Source organism: Callionymus lyra, chromosome 16 (genome assembly GCF_982586985.1).
Source record: "Callionymus lyra chromosome 16, fCalLyr1.hap1.1, whole genome shotgun sequence".
NCBI classification, from domain to species: Eukaryota; Metazoa; Chordata; class Actinopteri; order Syngnathiformes; family Callionymidae; genus Callionymus; species Callionymus lyra.
In genome coordinates this window covers 18801178-18820723 of record NC_141833.1, presented here as the reverse complement: position 1 = coordinate 18820723, position 19546 = coordinate 18801178, and the positions used below count along the sequence as shown (strand labels likewise).

The 19546-nt window shown below is 37.8% G+C and overlaps 2 protein-coding genes across 4 annotated transcripts in view; both read right to left on the bottom strand.

The window, feature by feature from the left end:
• mtcl1 (microtubule crosslinking factor 1) overlaps nt 1–9718 on the bottom strand; it is a 63965-nt gene extending 54247 nt beyond the window's left edge. For both annotated transcript variants that reach the window (XM_087811706.1, XM_087811707.1), the window contains exons 1-3: nt 8279–9718; nt 2200–2424; nt 759–917 (exon numbers count right to left, since the gene is read on the bottom strand). In XM_087811706.1, coding sequence (XP_087667832.1) covers nt 759–917; nt 2200–2424; nt 8279–8974 — 1080 coding nt within the window. In that variant the 5' untranslated portion in view covers nt 8975–9718. The remainder of the gene's footprint in view (nt 1–758; nt 918–2199; nt 2425–8278) is intronic.
• Nucleotides 9719–10319: 601 nt separating this feature from the next.
• rab12 (RAB12, member RAS oncogene family) lies at nt 10320–19478 on the bottom strand. Of its 2 annotated transcripts, XM_087811239.1 has the most exons (6): nt 19113–19478; nt 16825–16885; nt 13520–13658; nt 12543–12632; nt 12361–12465; nt 10320–11420 (listed from the first exon to the last, which is right to left on the bottom strand). In XM_087811239.1, the coding sequence occupies exons 1-6, from the start codon at nt 19333–19335 to the stop codon at nt 11313–11315; spliced, it is 726 nt and encodes a 241-aa protein (XP_087667365.1). In that variant the 5' UTR covers nt 19336–19478; the 3' UTR covers nt 10320–11312. The 2 variants fall into 2 exon arrangements, with proteins under 2 accessions (XP_087667365.1, XP_087667366.1); XM_087811240.1 differs by lacking the exons at nt 16825–16885; nt 19113–19478 and adding an exon at nt 15359–15951.
• Between the last annotated feature and the right edge of the window lie 68 nt (nt 19479–19546).

Below are 19546 nucleotides of genomic sequence, written 5' to 3'. Positions count from 1 at the left end.
CTCATCCTCCACCTCCTCCACCTCCTCATCCTCCTCATCCTCCTCCTCATCCTCCACCTCCTCATCCTCCTCCTCATCCTCCTCATCCTCCTCCTCATCCTCATCCTCCTCCTCATCCTCCTCCTCATCCTCCACCTCCTCATCCTCCTCATCCTCCTCCTCCTCACCTCCTCCTCCTCACCTCCTCCTCCTCCACTCCACCTCCTCCTCCTCCTCACCTCCTCCTCCTCCTCCTCCACTCCACCTCCTCATCCTCATCCTCATCCTCCTCCTCACCTCCTCCTCCTCCACTCCACCTCCTCATCCTCCTCCTCAGCTCCTCCTCCTCCTCATCTTCCTCATCCTCCTCCTCACCTCCTCCTCCTCCTCATCCTCATCCTCACCTCCTCCTCCTCACCTCCACCTCCTCAGCATCCTCATCCTCCTCCTCATCCTTCGCCTCCTCCTCCTCCCCACTTCCTCCTCCTCTCCTCCTCCTCCTCACCTCCTCATCCAACTCCTCCTCATCCTCATCCTCATCCAACTCCTCCTCATCCTCATCCAACTCCTCATCCTCCTCCTCATCCTTCGCCTCCTCCTCCTCCTCCTCACTTCCTCCTCCTCCTCCTCCTCCTCCTCCTCATCCTCCTCATCCTCCTCATCCTCCTCATCCTCCTCATCCTCCTCATCCTCCTCATCCTCCTCATCCTCCTCATCCTCCTCCTCCTCCTCCTCTTCCTCCTCCTCCTCCTCCTCCTCCTCCTCCTCCTCTTCCTCACCTCTTTGGTTCGGTCCAGCTCGTTGTTCAGCGCCTGTTTGCTCGTCTCCACCTCGATGATCTTCTGCCGCAGAAGCTCGTTCTCGTCCTCGGCTCGACTGCGTTTGTCCTCCACGCTCTCCAGCTCGTTGTGCAGACGCACCGACACGTCCTTGGCCACCTGCGGAGGTCGCAGAGGTCGCAGAGGTCACAGAGGTCAAGGACTCGCCAGGAGAGGAAACGAAGGAGAGAGCTTGACTCAGTTCGAGTCCAATTGTTGAATAAACCATTAATAACTTGAAAAAAAACACATATTAAATGTTAATAAATATAATATTTTATATTGAATGAATTATAACAATTTCTATTTAAAGCCGTTTAGAATGTTTATGAAAATTCTTGATTTTAATTTGAGAGAAAAAAAAGAAGTTATTTTCCAAATTATACGACAAAATAAAATGAAAACTAAACAACCAACTATGTAAAACAAATACAAGTTTGATGAGAGAAATCATGTCAGACTTCCTGATATATTTTTTAAATATTTAAGTCCACAAGACGCTCGAATCCACAATTATTAGTATTATTATTAAAAAAAATTTAATGGGGATCAAATAAGGACAACGACAATAAACACACAAAAAAACTAATATTTGTTCGATTCGAATTATTAAAAATGTGAATATTTTTCTGTATTCAAAGAATGTTTAAAAAAAAATACTACATTTGAGCAGAAAAAATAAATAAAATTGGACAACAAGGTACATAAAACGTAAATCAACAAAGTCAAAGAAAAAATACATTTTAGATTAGAGAAAGAAAAACATGTTTCCTTTACAAAGATAGTTATAAATATGATTTATAATTTGTAATTTAACACTAATAACGTGGAACAACAACACTAAAAACAAGTTGGTGACAAATTAATTATATAAACAAAACTATGAATAAAAAAAATGTGTTAAAAATATCAATTGAAAAACAACTACGAACCAAATTAAAAAACAACAACAAATAAATGAATAAACTTAAACTATTAAAACATCAAAGTGAATCAGTTATGACTGAGGACGAGAGGATACAGTGACTCCAGCAGCTTTTAAAGCTGATGTTTAGACATATTTTGGTTTCAAAACAAGTGAAAAAAATTAAAAAATTTGAAAATATAAATAAATGTCGAAAAGGAATTATTTAAGATGTTGTTAAAGATAAAAAACAAGAACAATTGAATTATTATTATTGAATTATTGAACCAACAAAACTAAGAAGATTATGATGATTAAAAACAATTAAAAATAATAAATGATTTAATTTATAATTTATAATAAATTATTTAATTATTTAATAGTAAACATCTTCGAAAACAATAAATACCCCAAAAAAACATAACACATTCGACGAGAGAGACACAAAAACAAACAAATATGACCCAAAAGAAGAACCAGAGGAACCATCAGACCCACCTTCAGGTCCTGCTCCAGGTTCCTCAGCATCTCTCCGTCCACGTGTCCGGTCTGAGCGACTCTCAGACTCTTCTGCTCCGCCTTCCTGAGCCGGTACTGCAGGATCCTGCAGTTCTTGTTGGATCGGTCCAGCTCGCGGCGCAGCTCCTGCAGCTGGTACACCTCCTCCTCCAGGTAGTTGTCCCGGATCTCCTCCATCTCCGCCCGGAGCTCGTCCACTTCATCCTGCAGGGGTTTGAAGATCAGAGTCATGTTCCACTCAGAGAGGGTCCTGCGTCCGACCCGAGACTTCCTCCCGGGCCGAACACCTCGCTAGTCTAGGAGGTCTTGGTTCTACTCTGAGTCTCTACAGGATGACTAAGCTTCTGTCTCCCTCATCCTTCCCTCACTCGTGAACAAAACCAGAAGATATCTGAACTCCCAACATAATTTAGAGGAGCTGATCCTCATCCAAAGTGAAGGAAATCAATAGAGCTGTAAGATATTTATCAACACAACGATAAATCACGATACAGTAGCGATATTCATTATTTCAAATAATATTGTATATCTATCATAGTTCTTTTACGGTTTATACTTCAATATAAAGCGTGTATAAAAGGGGATTATTCCAATTTTTATTAACAATTTACATGCAAATGTTCACAGAGGTTGTTCATTTTTGTGTTGCAATTAAACTTCCGACCACTAGATGGCAGCAGTCAACATGTCCTCCGCAGCTAGAGGAACAATAAGATCCAGTCCAGACTGAGGACGAGAGGATCAGTGACTCCAGCAGCTTTTAAAGTTAATGTTTGGGCATATTTTGGTTTTGAAAACAAATGAAAGCAGTATCAACAGAGGACGAGAGGATACAGTGACTCCAGCAGCTTTTAAAGCTGATGTTTGGACATATTTTGGTTTCAAAACAACTGAAAGCAGTTACGACTGAGGACAAGAGGATACAGTGACTCCAGCAGCTTTTAAAGCTGATGTTTGGACATATTTTGGTTTCAAAAATAAATGAAAGCAGTTAAAACTGAGGACAAGAGGATACAGTGCCTCCAGTAGCTTTTAAAGCTGATGTTTGGACATATTTTGGTTTCAAAAATAAATGAAAGCAGTTAAAACTGAGGACAAGAGGATACAGTGACTCCAGCAGCTTTTATAGCTGATGTTTGTACATATTTTGGTTTGAAAAACAAATGAAGGCAGTTACAACTGAGGACAAGAGGATACAGTAGCAATACTACAAATATATCCTTGTCCCTACAGAATAGACATATATCATATTGTTACATCATCAAATCCTTGCCAGTACACACCTAGAAATCAAATCAACATTCTAATTTTAAAAACACTTGATTGACAGACCATCTTAACCTTGAACGACCCCGCCGACTGGTCATAATGATAAGGATTTCCATTTTCACGAGAACTTCTTAAAAGTTTCTGGATCAAAGGAGGATCCCCTCCGAGGACTATTTAAACCTCTCTTTGAGGCTCTGATAAAAAGAAAACTGGTCTGACTTTTCTCACGAAAAGTGTTGGCTCAGCACATTCCCCCCGGGACCGGACGGTGATGAGGTCGGCGCTCGCCTGACGAACACGCGTCGATTAGCGCAGATTAAAACATGCGGCAGAGATCCGAGGACGACGCCAACGATCCGTCTGATCGATGCGCACGTCGAGAGGCGAGCCGGAGGCTCCGCGGTGCCCCGGGACGCCGGGACGACGATCCGGTAAACAGTAAATATTGCCGAGTCATCAATCGGGTTCGTAATCTGGTCATTGATCTGCGATCGACGACCCTCGACTAGCTCTCCTCGGTTCTTAGAAGTCGCTCCGTCACGGCGGCTCTCGCGGAGACGATCAATAACTAATCAAAGAGAGCAAATATTTATCTCAGGTACGCCAATCAGCCGTAACATTATGACCACCCACGCCACATCAGCACTTCTGTATCAGGACGAATGAACATCACTGACTCAAGCTATCAGTCGTCTAACACATGTTTGGACCTTCACCCCCGACCCTGTCTGCACTCTCTTCTTCGCCTCCTTTCATCTCATGATCAGGACTGAAAATACAACAAGCTAACATCTGGGTTTAATGTAAGTGGAAGGTCGTCAAGACCCAATAGTTTATATTATTGAGAAAGAAAATAAAATGTGTCTAATATATGAGAAAATAGAGAAAAATTATTTTATTTATTTTTATTTAAAGATTTTCAAGAAACACAGATTATTTAATGCACTCAGTATATTCTAAATATCCCAAAATAATCTGGTATAATTACTAATACTTCTTTATTATTGCGAGTTTTCTTCCTTCAATAAATTAATTTAGCACAATTACAAAACGTTTTTTTTTATTTTTTTTCCAGAAATAAATGTTTTTTCTTTACTTTTTTTTCCAGTTTTCCTAGAAATACTATTACACATTAAACATAAATACTGTATTTATTTTAAGGTTTAATCGATGTATTTATTGTGGTTATTAATGTGTAACAATGACCCTCTGAAATTGTTATAAATACTGTCTATTATTGTTGTTTTAGATTTCAAAGGTCATAAATGGTGGTCATAATGATTTTGTAGTAGTTTACGGTGAAATATTTTTGGTCATTTTTGGTTATTTTAACATTTATTATGATCCAAACGAGGAAGAACGGTGGAAGTTTACAAAAAAAGTGTCTTCTGTCTCCAGTCTGGATGTTTAGACACGTTTGTCGGGCATGACTGAGCAGCTAATGTAGCCGAGGTGGGAATCCCTGACGCAGTGGAGGAGGATGGAGGGAGGTGTGTGTGTGTTAGTGTGTGTGTGTGGGGGGGGGGGGGGGGGTTTAAGGGGAGACCCCAGAGACCCAGCTGGTCGACTGACGCTGGTGTTTGATCCTGGTGGGACATTCGACAACGAGCAGGTCCTGAGGGATGAAGACAATCCAGCGAGTGAAGCTGATTAACGGTGGTGTTGCCACGGCACCACACACACACACACACACACACACACACACACACACACACACACACACACACACACACACACACACACACACACACACACACACACACACACACACACACACACACACACACACACACACACACACACACACACACACACACACACACACACACACACACACACACACACACAAACTCAATAACACAAAGATACTACAGGATACACACACAAATAGAAATAATGAAAAACAAACACAAATAGAAACACACATACATCGACACAATAACACACACGCAGATACATATACACACACCAAAAAACACATACACAATCATAGATCAACACACTAACAAACACATATGCTAAAAAAAATACACATTGACATACAAACACTTTAACACTCTAACAAACACATGGACACAGTGAAATGCACATACATTGACACAGACACACAAATAGACACATTCACAAATCAAATAGACAAAAATACATGCACACAAAATGAATACACACAAACTGACACACTACCAAACACGCATCCTCTCACACACTAACAACATAAGACACAATGAGAAAAACACAGACATGATGAAAAACACACCAACACACATCCACAAAAACAACAACACAAAGACACGGTGAAAAAAACACACACACAGTCACAAAAATCACATAAAGACATCATGTAAAAAAACCTGTGTAAACACAAAGAGACAAACACACACACATCCAAACACTAACGACACGATGAGACAAACACAGACATGCTGAAAAACACACACACATCTACAAAAATAACAACACAAAGACACAATGAAAAAAAAACCCATACAAACACTAAAACACATATACTAACAACACAAAGAGACAAACACTAACGACACAGACAATGAGACAAACATAGACATGCTAAAAAAAAACCCACACCAACACACACACATCCACAAAAAATAACACAAAGACACAATGAAAAAACCCATGGAAACACTAAAAAAAAACACATAGATACAACATAAAGAGACAAACACACAGACACACACATCCACACACTAACAACACGATGAGACAAACACAGACATGCTGACAAACACACACACATCTACAAAAATAACAACACAAAGACACAATGAAAAGAAACCCATAGAAACACTAAAAAACACATACTAACAACACAAAGAGACAGACACACACTAACGACACAGACAATCAGACAAACATAGACATGCTAAAAAAAAAAACACACCAACACACACACATCCACAAAAAATAACACAAAGACACAATGAAAAAACCCATTGAAACACTAAAACACACATACTAACAACACAAAGAGACAAACATTAACGACACAGACAATGAGACAAACATAGACATGCTAAAAAAAAAAAACACACCAACACACACACATCCACAAAAAATAACACAAAGACACAATGAAAAAACCCATTGAAACACTAAAAAAAACACACAGATACAACATAAAGAGACAAACAAACAGACACACACATCCACACACTAATGACACAAATACACAATGAGACAAACACACACTAACAAACACACTGTATGCTTCTACTGTCGTTCAAATGTTGCCGACATCATCAACTTCACTCTGTGACAGACGACGAACGATAAACTACGAGGACGATCAGATCCAGGACGACCTTCACTCCTGAGATCGTATCGCTCGACCTTCCTCGACCATGTGACCTGCGAGAGCAGCGACTGCTGTCGAAAGCGTCCAGTCACGACCGGTCATGAGCGACCTTCCCGTAAAAATAGACCCGTGAGTGTAAAGGGACGCGCGGGGATCGAGGCGGTCGTCAAGACCAGATCAATAGATCACAGAGGAAGTGGTGGAGGAAGAGAAGACTTGAGTGCCGTCTTAAAAACCGAGTGCTCGTAAAGTTCTGAGTCTCCAGTGGAGTACCCGGAGTAAACCCTTAGAGATGTGTAAAGAACTTTAGTTAGCTTTCAAACCATAACCACTTTAGCTAGACGTATTAGCAACTAGCTAAGCTAGCAAGTCAAGTTCAGTTTAAAGTCTCATAAAAAAACGTTCTCCATTTTGTATTAAAAACATATACATTTGTGTTTTAACCTAAGATCAGAAACAGGTTTTAACGTGTGTAAAAATTTGTCAGTTAGCATACTTAGCAACTAGCTAAGCTAGCAACTGCAGCATTAAGTTTAAACATTTCAAAGTATCTTTAATGTGATATTAAATACATTTAAATTTGGGTTTTAACTGAAGATCAGCAACAGGTTTTAACGTGTGTAACAATTCCTCAGCTAGCGTACTTAGCAACAAGCTAAACTAGCAACTGCATCATTAAGTTTCAAAGTATCTTTAATGTGATATTAAATACATTTAGTATTTTGTAGTTTACCTAAAGATATACTGAATTCACATTTTAAAGCATTTTTAACATTCAACAAATATTGTAAATATAACCTCATAATGCTTTAGCAACTAGCTAAGCTAGCGAGTCCAGCATTCAGTTTAAAACGTCATAAAATGTCCTTAATTTAATATTAGAGAATATAAGTTTGTTGTGTAACTAAATAATTCAGATTTTAAAGAATACAAAGTTTAACAGGGAGTAAATATATCCTCACAATGCCTGAGATAGCACTGTTAGCTACTAGCTAAGCTAGCAAATACACCAATCAGTGTGTTTAAACCTGCCGAACATACATAAATCCTGCTTTTTATATCAGAAATTATACATTTATTCATAACTTTGATCATGAAATTACAAGAAGAAATGTTCTATATTTGTTTAAGAAAGTATAGTAAGTGTATATTTATATACTTTTTATTTTAAATTGATATATTACAAGTTTTAATAATTTAAACTTTGACCCATAAGCCTAACTTCGGGGGACGTCGAACACTGCAGTGGTTTAAAGGCTGTAGAATCAATCTAGTTGTGACGTCACTAGACTGACGTCTGAGTGGACAGATGTACGTCCAAGTGAGCGCCCCCTAGTGTCTCGCGTTTAACATGATTTTTTTTTAAGGGGGACCTGGGACCTGGGACTGATCAATAATATCAAAAAACATTAGTTTGGACAAGAGTGGAGTGGAGTGAAGCATTGTGGGTTAAAAACCATCTGGGTCCAGTCTTACCTTGAGGTAGTCGTTCTCGGATCTGAGATCTTCCATCTCCCGCAGCAGCTCTTCTTCGGGTACTCCCTTCTCCTGGGTCTGTTGGTGTTTCTCCTCCACAACGTGAGGCGACTCTGCCCGGCTAGCCGGGGCATCAGGCGGCGGGTTCTCCGCTCCCGGCTGGTCCCGGTCACTGGAGCCGGTACCGGACTCCGCGTCGCTGCTGGCAGGTGGTACCGCCTTCTGCTCGTCCGACAGAGGTTCGGACGGACAGTCGGACAGATCCGAGCTGCTGTCGGTCTGAGCCACCCGGAGATGAGCCCCGGTCGGAACCCGGATCGGGGATCCATGAGTCAGAGGCCCGGGAGAACCGGAACCGGGCTTCCCTTTCTTTCCTTTCGTCAGAACCGGACTCCCGACCGTTTTGGGCTCCGTGTGCTGCGGGATCCTGGAGGGCTTCTTAGGGACTATGGACTTGGGAGCACTTTTGGGCAAGGCGGGTTTGAGCCCGGGGGTGTTGCGCCTGGACCGGTTCGGATGGGGCAGCGGTGCCGGGGAGCACTGCTGCTTGTTGAGTTTGGGGGATTTGGGGACGATGGCAGAGGACTTGGAGGAGCGGGAGTGGACATCCTTGAGGAAGGGTCTGGCCGGGGACGGAGCCCGGTTCGGTCTCTTCTTCTCCGCTTTGGTGTCGGAACCATTGGAGCTCTCCATCATCGTCCGGCACCGGCGGTGTCACAGCCGGGCTGCTGCATCCTTCAGGCGGTCATCGTCCGTCCGCGCGCGCTGCAGTGGACCGGGACCACCGGGACCACCGGGCCGGACAGGTACCGTCGGCACGAGCCTCAACTTGCCCGCGAGAGACTCGCCACGAGCCGCATTATCGTCTCCGGTCCTGGTCTCACCTGAGAGTTCTCGAACCCACGTCCACTCCAAGTCTTTCCTGCTGCTGCTGCGGCTGACGTGCGTGCGTGCGTGTGTGTGTGTGCGTGTGTGTGTGAGGCTCGACGGCGCCCGTGATTTGCTACACGCGCATGCGCAACAGCGTCGCACGCTCCCGAGCACACCCCTTATTTTCTCTGGGACCAGCTCCACTGCGCATGTGCCAAAGGAGAACGAGTTCATCTTAAATATTACTATTTTTTTTTTTTAAGAAAAATATAAACTCGGCTAAATGTTTTATTTTATATTCCAATATTTTAGTTTTTTTATTTTATTTTAATTTTAATTTATTTTTTGCAGGCAATATGTTTTCTTATATGTATCATTAGGTTTTAGAAAAAAAAACATTTAAAATAAATCTATTTCTTTACACTTTTCTTATTTAATTTATGTTTTCTTTTGCCAGCTGGTTTTCCTACTTTAGTACGGAAAAGTTAGGTACGATATACTTTTTTTTTAAAAGTTTTCCAAGTATTTGATTTGATCGATGGGTTAATATAACTACATTTTACTATGTACTAAGAGGGCATTTTAAACTGCTATACCTCCTAGCTTAGCTTACATTAGTTACTAGTTAGCCAACAAGCTTACTAGGAGGAAAAAAATCTACTTATCCAGTAGCTAAGCTAGCGGCTAAGCTGCTAGGTAGCAGCAAGGTAGCAGCTGAACTAGCAAGCTATAAACTAAGCTAGCAAGCTAGTAGCTAAGATAGCAAGCTTGCAGCTAAGCTAACAAGGTAATAGCTAAGCTAGCAAGCTAGTAGCTAAGCTAACAAGGTAGTAGCTGAGCTAGCAAGCTACAAGCTAAGTTGGCAAGCAAGTAGCTAAGATAGCAAGCTGGTAGCTGAGCTAACAAGGTAGTAGCTGAGCTAGCAAGTTATTAGCTAAGATAGCAAGCTGGTAGCTAAGCTAACAAGGCAGTAGCTGAGCTAGCAAGCCAGCAAGCTAGTAGCTAAGCTAACAAGGTAGTAGCTGAGCTAACAAACTACAAGCTAAGTTGTCAAGCTAGGAGCTAAGATAGCAAGCTGGTAGCTAAGCTAACAAGGTAGTAGCTGAGCTAGTAGCTAAGCTAACAAGGTAGTAGTTAAGGAAGCAAGGACACAAAACGGAGCGACGCCTCATTGTCCTGTAATAAATATAGATATCTTTAATTGCATTTAGTTCAAGAATGCCACAAGTTATAAATACCACGACTCCAATTAAAAACATGCCGGGACTCTGGGACCTGCGACAAGTTTCGACGCCGAGTACAGTCTTCCATCTTAAAAAGGAACAAAAACAACTGCAATAAAAAGGTAACACTGAAGAAGTTTGAGTGGTAAAAACAAGAGTTAGTTAGTGCGGGAGATGTTAAAAGTCCAGGGGAACCAAACAAAAGTTTTCAAGAGTCAGACGACATGCATTGTTATTTAAAAACTTAAACTCCACCCTTCTTTAAAACAGCAACAGACAGTCAATTAAGAAAAGGAAAACAGCAATTTGAGAAGATTCTAATATCCTGAGTTTTTTCTTTTCTTTTTTTTTTTACAAATAAGAAATATTTTCCCGTGAATACTCAAAGACGATATTCCAATACTTTTCCGATCCCACAGAAGCTTCATCTACCGGCACTTATTCAAACCACTTCCTGGTTACGGTGTGACTCGATGACATCACGACCACCCACCATAGAGAAGGAGGTGGTCGTAATGTTACGGCGGAGTGATAGTGCAAAACAAGTGCGTCGCTAAAGGGGACTGATGAAGACCGGTGCGGTCACGAGACTCGAACCCACAACCTGTACACTATTTTCTTTTGAAAGTTAATCTTGTGCTTTTTTTTTTTCTCAGTGTCTCTGTGCTTTGACCTAATCATAAAACACCTGGATCATGATCCCAGGATGCATCACTTCCAGGGCAGGGTTTTAACAGACGCTCCAGGGGGCGCTCTACCTCGAAGGCACCTGTCGCCGAGGGGTGAGGTAGCCAGGGTGGGGGGGTGGAGGGGGAGGTGTTAGTGTGGGTCAGTTTTAAAGTGAAGTAAAGGGAGATGAACAGCAGCGTGGTCGAACCGCTGTCGTCTGCCGCCACCTGCTGGTCAGGTCGGTGCGCTGCACGCGGGGATCCGAGGGTCTTTCAGCAGCAGCGCAGGCGAGGAGGGGGCAACTCTGGAGGGACTTCCGGCTCCGGTTGTAAAGAGAGGACGCTTCCCGCGAGTTCATTGTTGGGAACTTCCATCGGCATCTGGACAATTATATTGAATTTAAAAGGAGACAAATTGAGAGATATTTACCATAGGAAATTATTTTTTAATTATTGGGATTAGAATATGAACTCTATGTCTAAAAAAACATTATTTCATTTCGAAAATATTTTTTGGAAAATGTTATCTTTTATTCAATTATTTAAATAGAACAAATGATACCCTTTCAATATAGATATTATTGAATCAAATGATTATTATTTTTAATTTAATTATTTATTTTTTTAATGACTGCTGCCATCTAGCAGCTCGAAGTGTAATTGAAACATACATTTTAAATCGTAAATTAAAAAAGAAAGAAAGAAGATATATACACGTCAAAATAGATATTAAAAAATATATACACCATAACCAAAATGTTAAAAATTGAAAATAAGTAGAAAGCAAAACAAAACTTTAACATCATTTTAAATATATTATTTTTTATAAATCTTTTTATCTTTTATAAATTAAATATATAATGCAGTAATTTACTGAAAAATTAATTATTTTTTTAAATATTGACATTTTATTCAATTGTTAAAAAAAAGAAAAACAACCTTTAATATATAAATGATTGAATTAATACAATTGTTTTATTGAAACATAAATTATAATGGCAAATAAAATATATACAATTATTATGCATATTAATATGATATTTAATATTATTTTATTTCTCACACAATTTAATGATATTTTAAAAATATTTAAATGTTTTGATTCAATTATTTAAAAAGAACAAATTCAACCTTTCAATATAGAAATGATTGAATATAATTTTCAAAAATAAATAAAAGAAAAAATAAAAGTTTAAACATATTAAATGTTAAATTCAACCATTTTACATAGAAATGATTGAATATAATATATATATATATTTTTTTAAAAAAAATGCAATATTCCCATGACACTGATATAATTCCATAGGAAGAGACCGACCTTGGCGATGACGTCATCGACCAGTTTGAGGAAAATCTCGTCCACGTTAAAGTTGTCCTTGGCGCTCGCTTCACAGAAACGCATGCCGCTGATCCGAGAGGCGAACTGGAGGAACATGCGAAGAAGACGAATGAGAAACGAAAGAAAACCAGACTTGGTTTCGACTCCTGCTCTCGACTCACTCGCTCCCCCTGCTGTCTGGAGATGATACGGTCGCTCTCACAGTCCAGCTTGTTGCCGACCAGGAGCAGCTCGGCCTCCTCCGACGCGTACTGAGAGCAGAGGATCTTATTCAAACTAAATACATTTGGTCGTTTTATCTGTGGAACTTTTTTAGGATTTGAAAGATCGATGAGATCAATAAGCTCAAGTATGTCATCAGAATAATTAATTGAAAAATGTGAAACTTTAATTATTTTTCATTGAATTTTGTTTTAAGCATTTAATTATTTTGTGGATAATTTTATTAAATATTAAAAATATATATTTTATTTTATAATGAATTTTAAAAATCTGAATAATTTCAAAATTAATTCGTTTTTTTGTTTTTCTTACACATTTTGAGATTCTATTTCCAATAATTAAAAATAAACATTTTCTTAATTCTTAGCCAATATAGAAATGTTTTTGTCATAAACAATGCTAATGAAATATTGGATTTAAAGGCTACGAATTAATACAATTTATTTAGAAACAAATAAGTTATTGGAATAAAGAAATAATAAATAAAAACTTGATCGAACAATGTGTAAAAAGAATGTATTCAAAAATAAAAAAATATATAAAATAAATATAATACTATAATAAAATATAATATTCAAAAAATAAGTTTTTAAATTTAAAAAAATTAAATTATTTGAAAAAAACAACAACAAATTAAACATAGAAATTATTTAATTTAATAAAAAATAAAAAAAATTCAATGATTATAATAAAGAATGTAAATAAAAGAAATTGATCTTTCGGCATTAAAAACGTTAAATTCAATCATCAAATTTTCTGATGACAATTGTATCTTTCAATAACAGGTGGCAGCTCGCCTGCACAACACACACAATAAGAAGGTTCTCTGGACAACACTGGGGGGGAAAATCCCTCAACATGTTCATGGATCCAGATGGTAAATACACCCTCGTCACTCTACTCGTGTCATCTCTACCTTGTCGATCATCTTCATCCACTTGGGCAAGTCTTCGAACGTCTCCTGCTTGGTGATGTCGTACACGAGCACGATTCCCTTGGCGCCGCGATAATACGCCGACGTGATGCTGTTGAACCTTTCCTGCCCGGCTGTGTCCCTGCAGGGAGGATCAGACGCTCAGAGCATCGGAAAATAACAAGAGAAGGATAAAAAAGCTACGACCAACATACGTGACACTGTGTCAGGGCCGCTGTATTCAGGTGGAAAAGTACTGGTTTGAATTTGGTGAATTTTGATGAATATTTTTTATTCTTGTAATTAAAGATGTGTTTCATGATGCAGGGACAATCAAACAATATCTTCTGATATTTATTGTGATATTGTAGTAACAAGGATATATGTGTAGTATTGTCCAGTACTTGAGTCTGGTGTTGCAGTATTTACAGACCACATGACTCTTGACGAAGTCGTAACTGTTTTCATTTGTTTTCAAACCAAAATATGTACAAACATCAGCTTTAAAAGCTGCTGGAGTCACTGTATCCTCTCGTCCTCAGTCGTAACTGCTTTCATTTGTTTTCAAACCAAAATATGTCCAAACATCAGCTTTAAAAGGTGCTGGAGTCACTGTATCCTCTCGACTGACTTTAGGCCATTTAAAAAAAAAGTAATGTGTATTTTAACACAGAAATATTTTTATTAAGTCTTAACGAAATAATCAAAGCTTCATAAAATGTAAAATTCAATGTGATGATCTTGTGAAAAATCTGATAAATTAATGAACAATAAATGGAGCGTAGACCCCCGGTATAAAAGATATGGTGCCCCCGAAAGAAAACTGGTTCCTTTCACACTTTTATTTTTATTTAAAAAAACAACAACCCTACAATCTTTTTGTTTTCTATGATTCTGTACCACCTGAGCTAATACATTAAAAAAAAAGATTTCATAATTTTGTTTTCTGTTAGATAAAAACATGCAAGTTGGTGAGTGTATTGTCAAGAAACTGGTGATACGTATCACGATACAGGGGCAACCGTACGATATATTGTGATACTGTAGTAACAAGAATATTTTTTGTATTACTTTTGGTGAATATTTTTTATTCTTGTAATTAAAGATGTGTTTCATGATACAGGGACAGACAAACCATATATTCTGATATATTGCGATACTGTAGTAACAAGGATATACGTGTAGTATTGTCGAGTACTTGACTCTGGTGTTGCAGTATTTACAGACCACATGACTCTTGACAAAGTCGTAAGTGCTTTCATTTGTTTTCAAACCAAAATATATCTAAACATCAGCTTTTAAACGACTGCATCCTCTTGTCCTCAGTCATCATGGTGATCTCCCAAGATTTCATTGCTTCTTAAGCTGCGGAGGACGTCATGACTGCTGCCATCTAGTGGCCTGAAGTCTAATTGCAACATTAAAATTAATTAATTAATATTAATTGTAAATTCTTTAAAATTAAATTATTGTATTTTACACACAGTTTATTGAAAGATGAACCATTGAATAACAATAATAAAAAAAAAATCTACATTTGTTTGATCGGAAAAATAATACATTGATACACTGCTGTTTAATATCGATAGAGTTTCATTAAAAATATATACTGTATATTTTTAAAGATAATAAATCGAGATATTTAATTAAATGTAAACTTTCTTACACCACTAATAATGAGTCAATATAGGTGTAATAAAAATAACTAAGAGACATATTAGAAAGATGTTGGAATAAACCAACAAGTGAGTGAAAGAGTGTGACGAGCAGCCGTAACACAGTAACACAACAACAACACAAACATCAAGTGTGAGGTGAGCAGCAGCAGAATGACGAACTCACAGTGCAGCGTCACCGTCAGCCAGACACAGTTTCCCTCGTGACGCTGGACACACAAGGTTAGAGCAGCAGTGATGGAGGAGGTGACGTGAAAGACACACCAGACTGTGAGAGAAGCTCAGCCGTGACGTTGTTAGTGAAGATGCAGCGAGAGTCACATGTGACGTCGACAAACACACACCAAGATGAAGGATTAGAACATGTGACGAGAAGAGACACAAAGAGATAAACATCTTTTTTGTTCAGGAATAAACACAAATTGATTTAATTTAATTAGGTTTTTATTTATTTTTTGGATTTTCTAGAACCCGTTTGTCTCTGGAAGCGTTTTTTTTGTGTCACATAATCTGCATTAATTAATAAACATAGGCATTTTTTAATTAATACAGAATAGAAAAATAGAAATAATAAGAATTATTTTCTTGAAGGCAAAAACATATTTTGCTTTTATGTCCATCTGTTGAAGTGTTTTTTTTTAAAGCATTGCATAATTTTTATTAAATAGTTTTATTAAATCATTTGAATATTGAATTGTTTTTTAAAATTATTTAAAAATACAAATATTTTCCAAGTGAATTATTTTTCTTTGACACATAGTTTGCTAATTCCTATTATACTTATATATACTTATAAATAATGGTGATCTAATTTTGAATAAATATATGGAAATTTATTTTTGAATTATTGGAATTAGAATATCAAACTCCATGAGTTCAAAAAAAGAATTCAATTAAATAATAATAATAAATAAATGAATGGAAAAAAGAGACAATAATTTAAACACCGGTTGTGAATATACGATAAAGTTGAGATAATATTTGTAGTTTTCATAATAGAATTAAAAATAAAAATGAAATGTATTTAAAATCCATTATTTAGTTGTTGTTTTCTTTACACAGAGTCTAAATCCCCTCCAAAAAATGTTATAAGCACAATAAAAAAAAAAAAGTGTAGCCTTTTGAAGTCAATAAAAATGGTGGCACTTTTAAACCAAACTTAAATTTTAAATTACAATAATAAATTAATTATTGAATTCAATTACTTAAAAATAAAATGCTTGAAAATGTTTAATTCAACTTTTATTCTAATATAACCGATATAAATCCTTAGATTTCTTATTTAAGTTTGTCTAGTTTTGTGTTTGTTAAAATAAAAACACACTTTTCCAAGAAACAGCTGCAAATTATAACGTGTTCTTGATCTGCTGATTAAATAACGAAGAACTGAAATAAACTTGAATCTTAGCGTCTGTAAGACTTACTTACAGACTTTCTAAATCCAATAATCTGATTCATATTTGTCTGTAACTGAGCCACGAGACTCTTCTGATAATTAAAGGCAGACGGAGAATAACTTCATCCATGTTTACAGTGCGATAGCGTCTCGTGCTCCGTCGGGACGGACAGGAAATGACACCAAGACAGACAGGAAATGACACCAGGAGGGAGAATCCAGTGGATCTTTCTCACCATATCTGAAGCCGGATCTTCTTCCCTCTCAGCTCCACCGTTTTTATTTTGAAGTCCACGCCTGCGAGAGGAAGCAAAGTCACAAACACATCCTGTCAAATCTCTATTAACCAGTATATTAACACGTATGGAGCTGGAACCGAAGATGAAACTGTTATTTTGAAATGATTCATGACACATAAACGTTACTTCAGTTAGTCACACAAACGACTACTCCCTGGTGGAGGTTTTGCAACGGCAGCTGCCGTCTGTTGCTATTTTGGGTTTGAAACTACAGCCGACGGTTGTCACGGTCAAAGATGTTTACTAGACGTTGCTTCAGGAACAGCACGTGCCGTTTTGTTACGAAATAAGAACACGTCAAACGTGCAGGTGAAGATTTTTTTAATGACACAAAAGTTACTAAATAATATGATATAAAAGGTCAAAGTAAAACAACGTAAATTATATTTAAGTAAATAGTAAGTAAGTAAGTAAGTAATTTATATTTGTAGAGCGCTTTTCTAGACCAGGGTCAGAAAGCGCTTAAACAATCAAAATAATAAAGACATTTAAGGATCGGAGAAATGTGAGTTCTTCTACTAGAGCGGCTCATCATTCTCGCTGCAGAGTTTTGTATGAACTGCAGGCGAGACAGATCCTTCTTGTAGTATGTATGTGTGTATTTTTCTTTTCCTGGATATCGACAGTGTTTAATCAGCGAGTTTGACGTTTGAGCTGAATAGCTCCTGGACCACAGTATTCACTGTTCAACTGCGTTCGCCTGGTTTACGTCACTAATGACTAATAATACTTAATGGATCTACTGACTCCTTTAAGAAACATCTTAAGACGTTTCTATTTGTTCAGGCTTTTCCTTGATTTTCTGGAACTCCTGTGTTGTTCTCAGTCTTATCTTGACCTTTAAAGTATATACTTTATTGAGTATTGTTTTGATTGTTAAAGTGCTTTGTGACCCTGGTCTGGAAAAGCGCTATATAAATAAATATTACTTACTTACTTACTAATGTTCATTAACACTGATGACGTAGAACACACGTCATAGTTTATGTGGAGTATTGAAACTTACGGTTGATCAAGTACACGCGCCGCAAATCTCCGACAACATTTCCCAATTTTCCACTTGACAAAAACACCCTCGAAAGCATCTCAGATGAGTAGAATATTCTATAGAACCCCCGTTATATTATAAATTATATATTTATCTGTGAGACTGACAAATATCTTTTAAATTGATCAATTCGCACGTCGTTTTTTTCATGGTCTAGTTCGAAAAGCCATGTTTATTGAGATTCGCTATCACTACACTAATTTCATGAAGTTTATCAATTAAACACACCGTAAGAGTGCTTTACGGTTCCTTTATTTTATATTTAAACAACATATACTTGAGTTTATATATATATATATATATATATATATATATATATATATATATACCAGAAGAAAAATGTCCTTTTTCTGAAGAAAACATACGCGTTTGTTTTCTGTATACATGTAAATATGTGTGTAATATATATATATATATATATATACATACACATACACTCAAGTGGTTTAAATATATGGTATAAATATTTAAACAACTTATGGTGCGTTTGTTCAATCTGGGCTATTCATTTTCTTTTTCTATCCATACTTGTAGAGACAATTTTTTCCTACTTTAAAGTTTAATTAAACATCAGTATTACATCATTAAACTATGTAATTAAATTAAATAACTTTTACCGTCTGTTTCTTTGTTTAGCAAGCCTTCCAAGGATACCAACCGTTTTAAAATTGAGCAAATATTAAAGAAGTTACGACATTTTGAAAGTCGGGTTCAACAAAAAGGTCACAGCTAAGATATTGACCCCCGTTGACCTTTTATGGAGGAGGTTGACCGGAAATGAGTGTATTTTCACAGGTTTAAAAAGTCTATAACTTTCTTAGTATCGATCACAGGAAAATGATATTTATATTAATGGAAGCTTCTTTAAAACCCTCTTTAGGTGATAATGTTTTCATAAAAGTAAAAACATTTTTAAAGGGAATTTTAGGTATTAAATGAGCTACAATGAATTAGCTTTAGGATTATTCAATAAAATATTGAATTCCCTTCTAGATATGAGCCAACATTTTGAAGAGTTTCTGTTAAAGTATTGAAGTAGTTAATATTTTTTAGTATAGCTTTGGTTTAAGTTGTTAATTTAGACAGTTATAACAAAAAAAACAGCTAAAAAAAGATGCTATTAGCCTCGAGCTAAAGCTAGCTGCTGTCAGAAGTTTGTCGTGAAGAACCTCCTCACCTACAGTCGACTTGCACGCCTCGCAGAAGGTGTCGTCGGTGTATCTCTCCATCAGGCTGGTCTTACCGACGCCTCGAGAGCCGATGATGATGATCTGGAGCTTAAAGTCTGCGGGTCTGGGCGGCATCTTCCTGCGGCGGGACTGAGCTCCCGTGGCGGGGGACGAGTTCGCGGAGCTCCCGCTGCCGCCGGCCCTCCGTGGGATGTCATATCTGGGATCCATCAGTCGAGAAACATCGGGGAATACTGACACAAACTAGCGTGAAGTGTTGGGATGTGAAGCCGGGATCGAGTGTCTTCGTCTCGGAGGAAGTTTCAGGAAAGTTTGTCTTCAGCAGTTTGTTGTTGTTCAGCCATCGGAGAGCAGCAGAGCTCCTGTGACGTCATCTGGCGCGACACTTCTGCGGCTTCCGTGGGAAACAGCGAACTTATGA

Bases quoted from the DNA above. Each gene is read 5' to 3' on its own strand.
- rab12 (XM_087811239.1), bottom strand. From the start codon at position 19,335: ATGGATCCCAGATATGACATCCCACGGAGGGCCGGCGGCAGCGGGAGC. The intron at 13,659-16,824 runs GTGAGAAAGATC...TCCTCCCTGCAG, and splicing joins AAGATCCGGCTTCAGATATG to GGACACAGCCGGGCAGGAAA. The intron at 12,633-13,519 runs GTAGAGATGACA...CTCTGCTCTCAG, and splicing joins GGATGAAGATGATCGACAAG to TACGCGTCGGAGGAGGCCGA.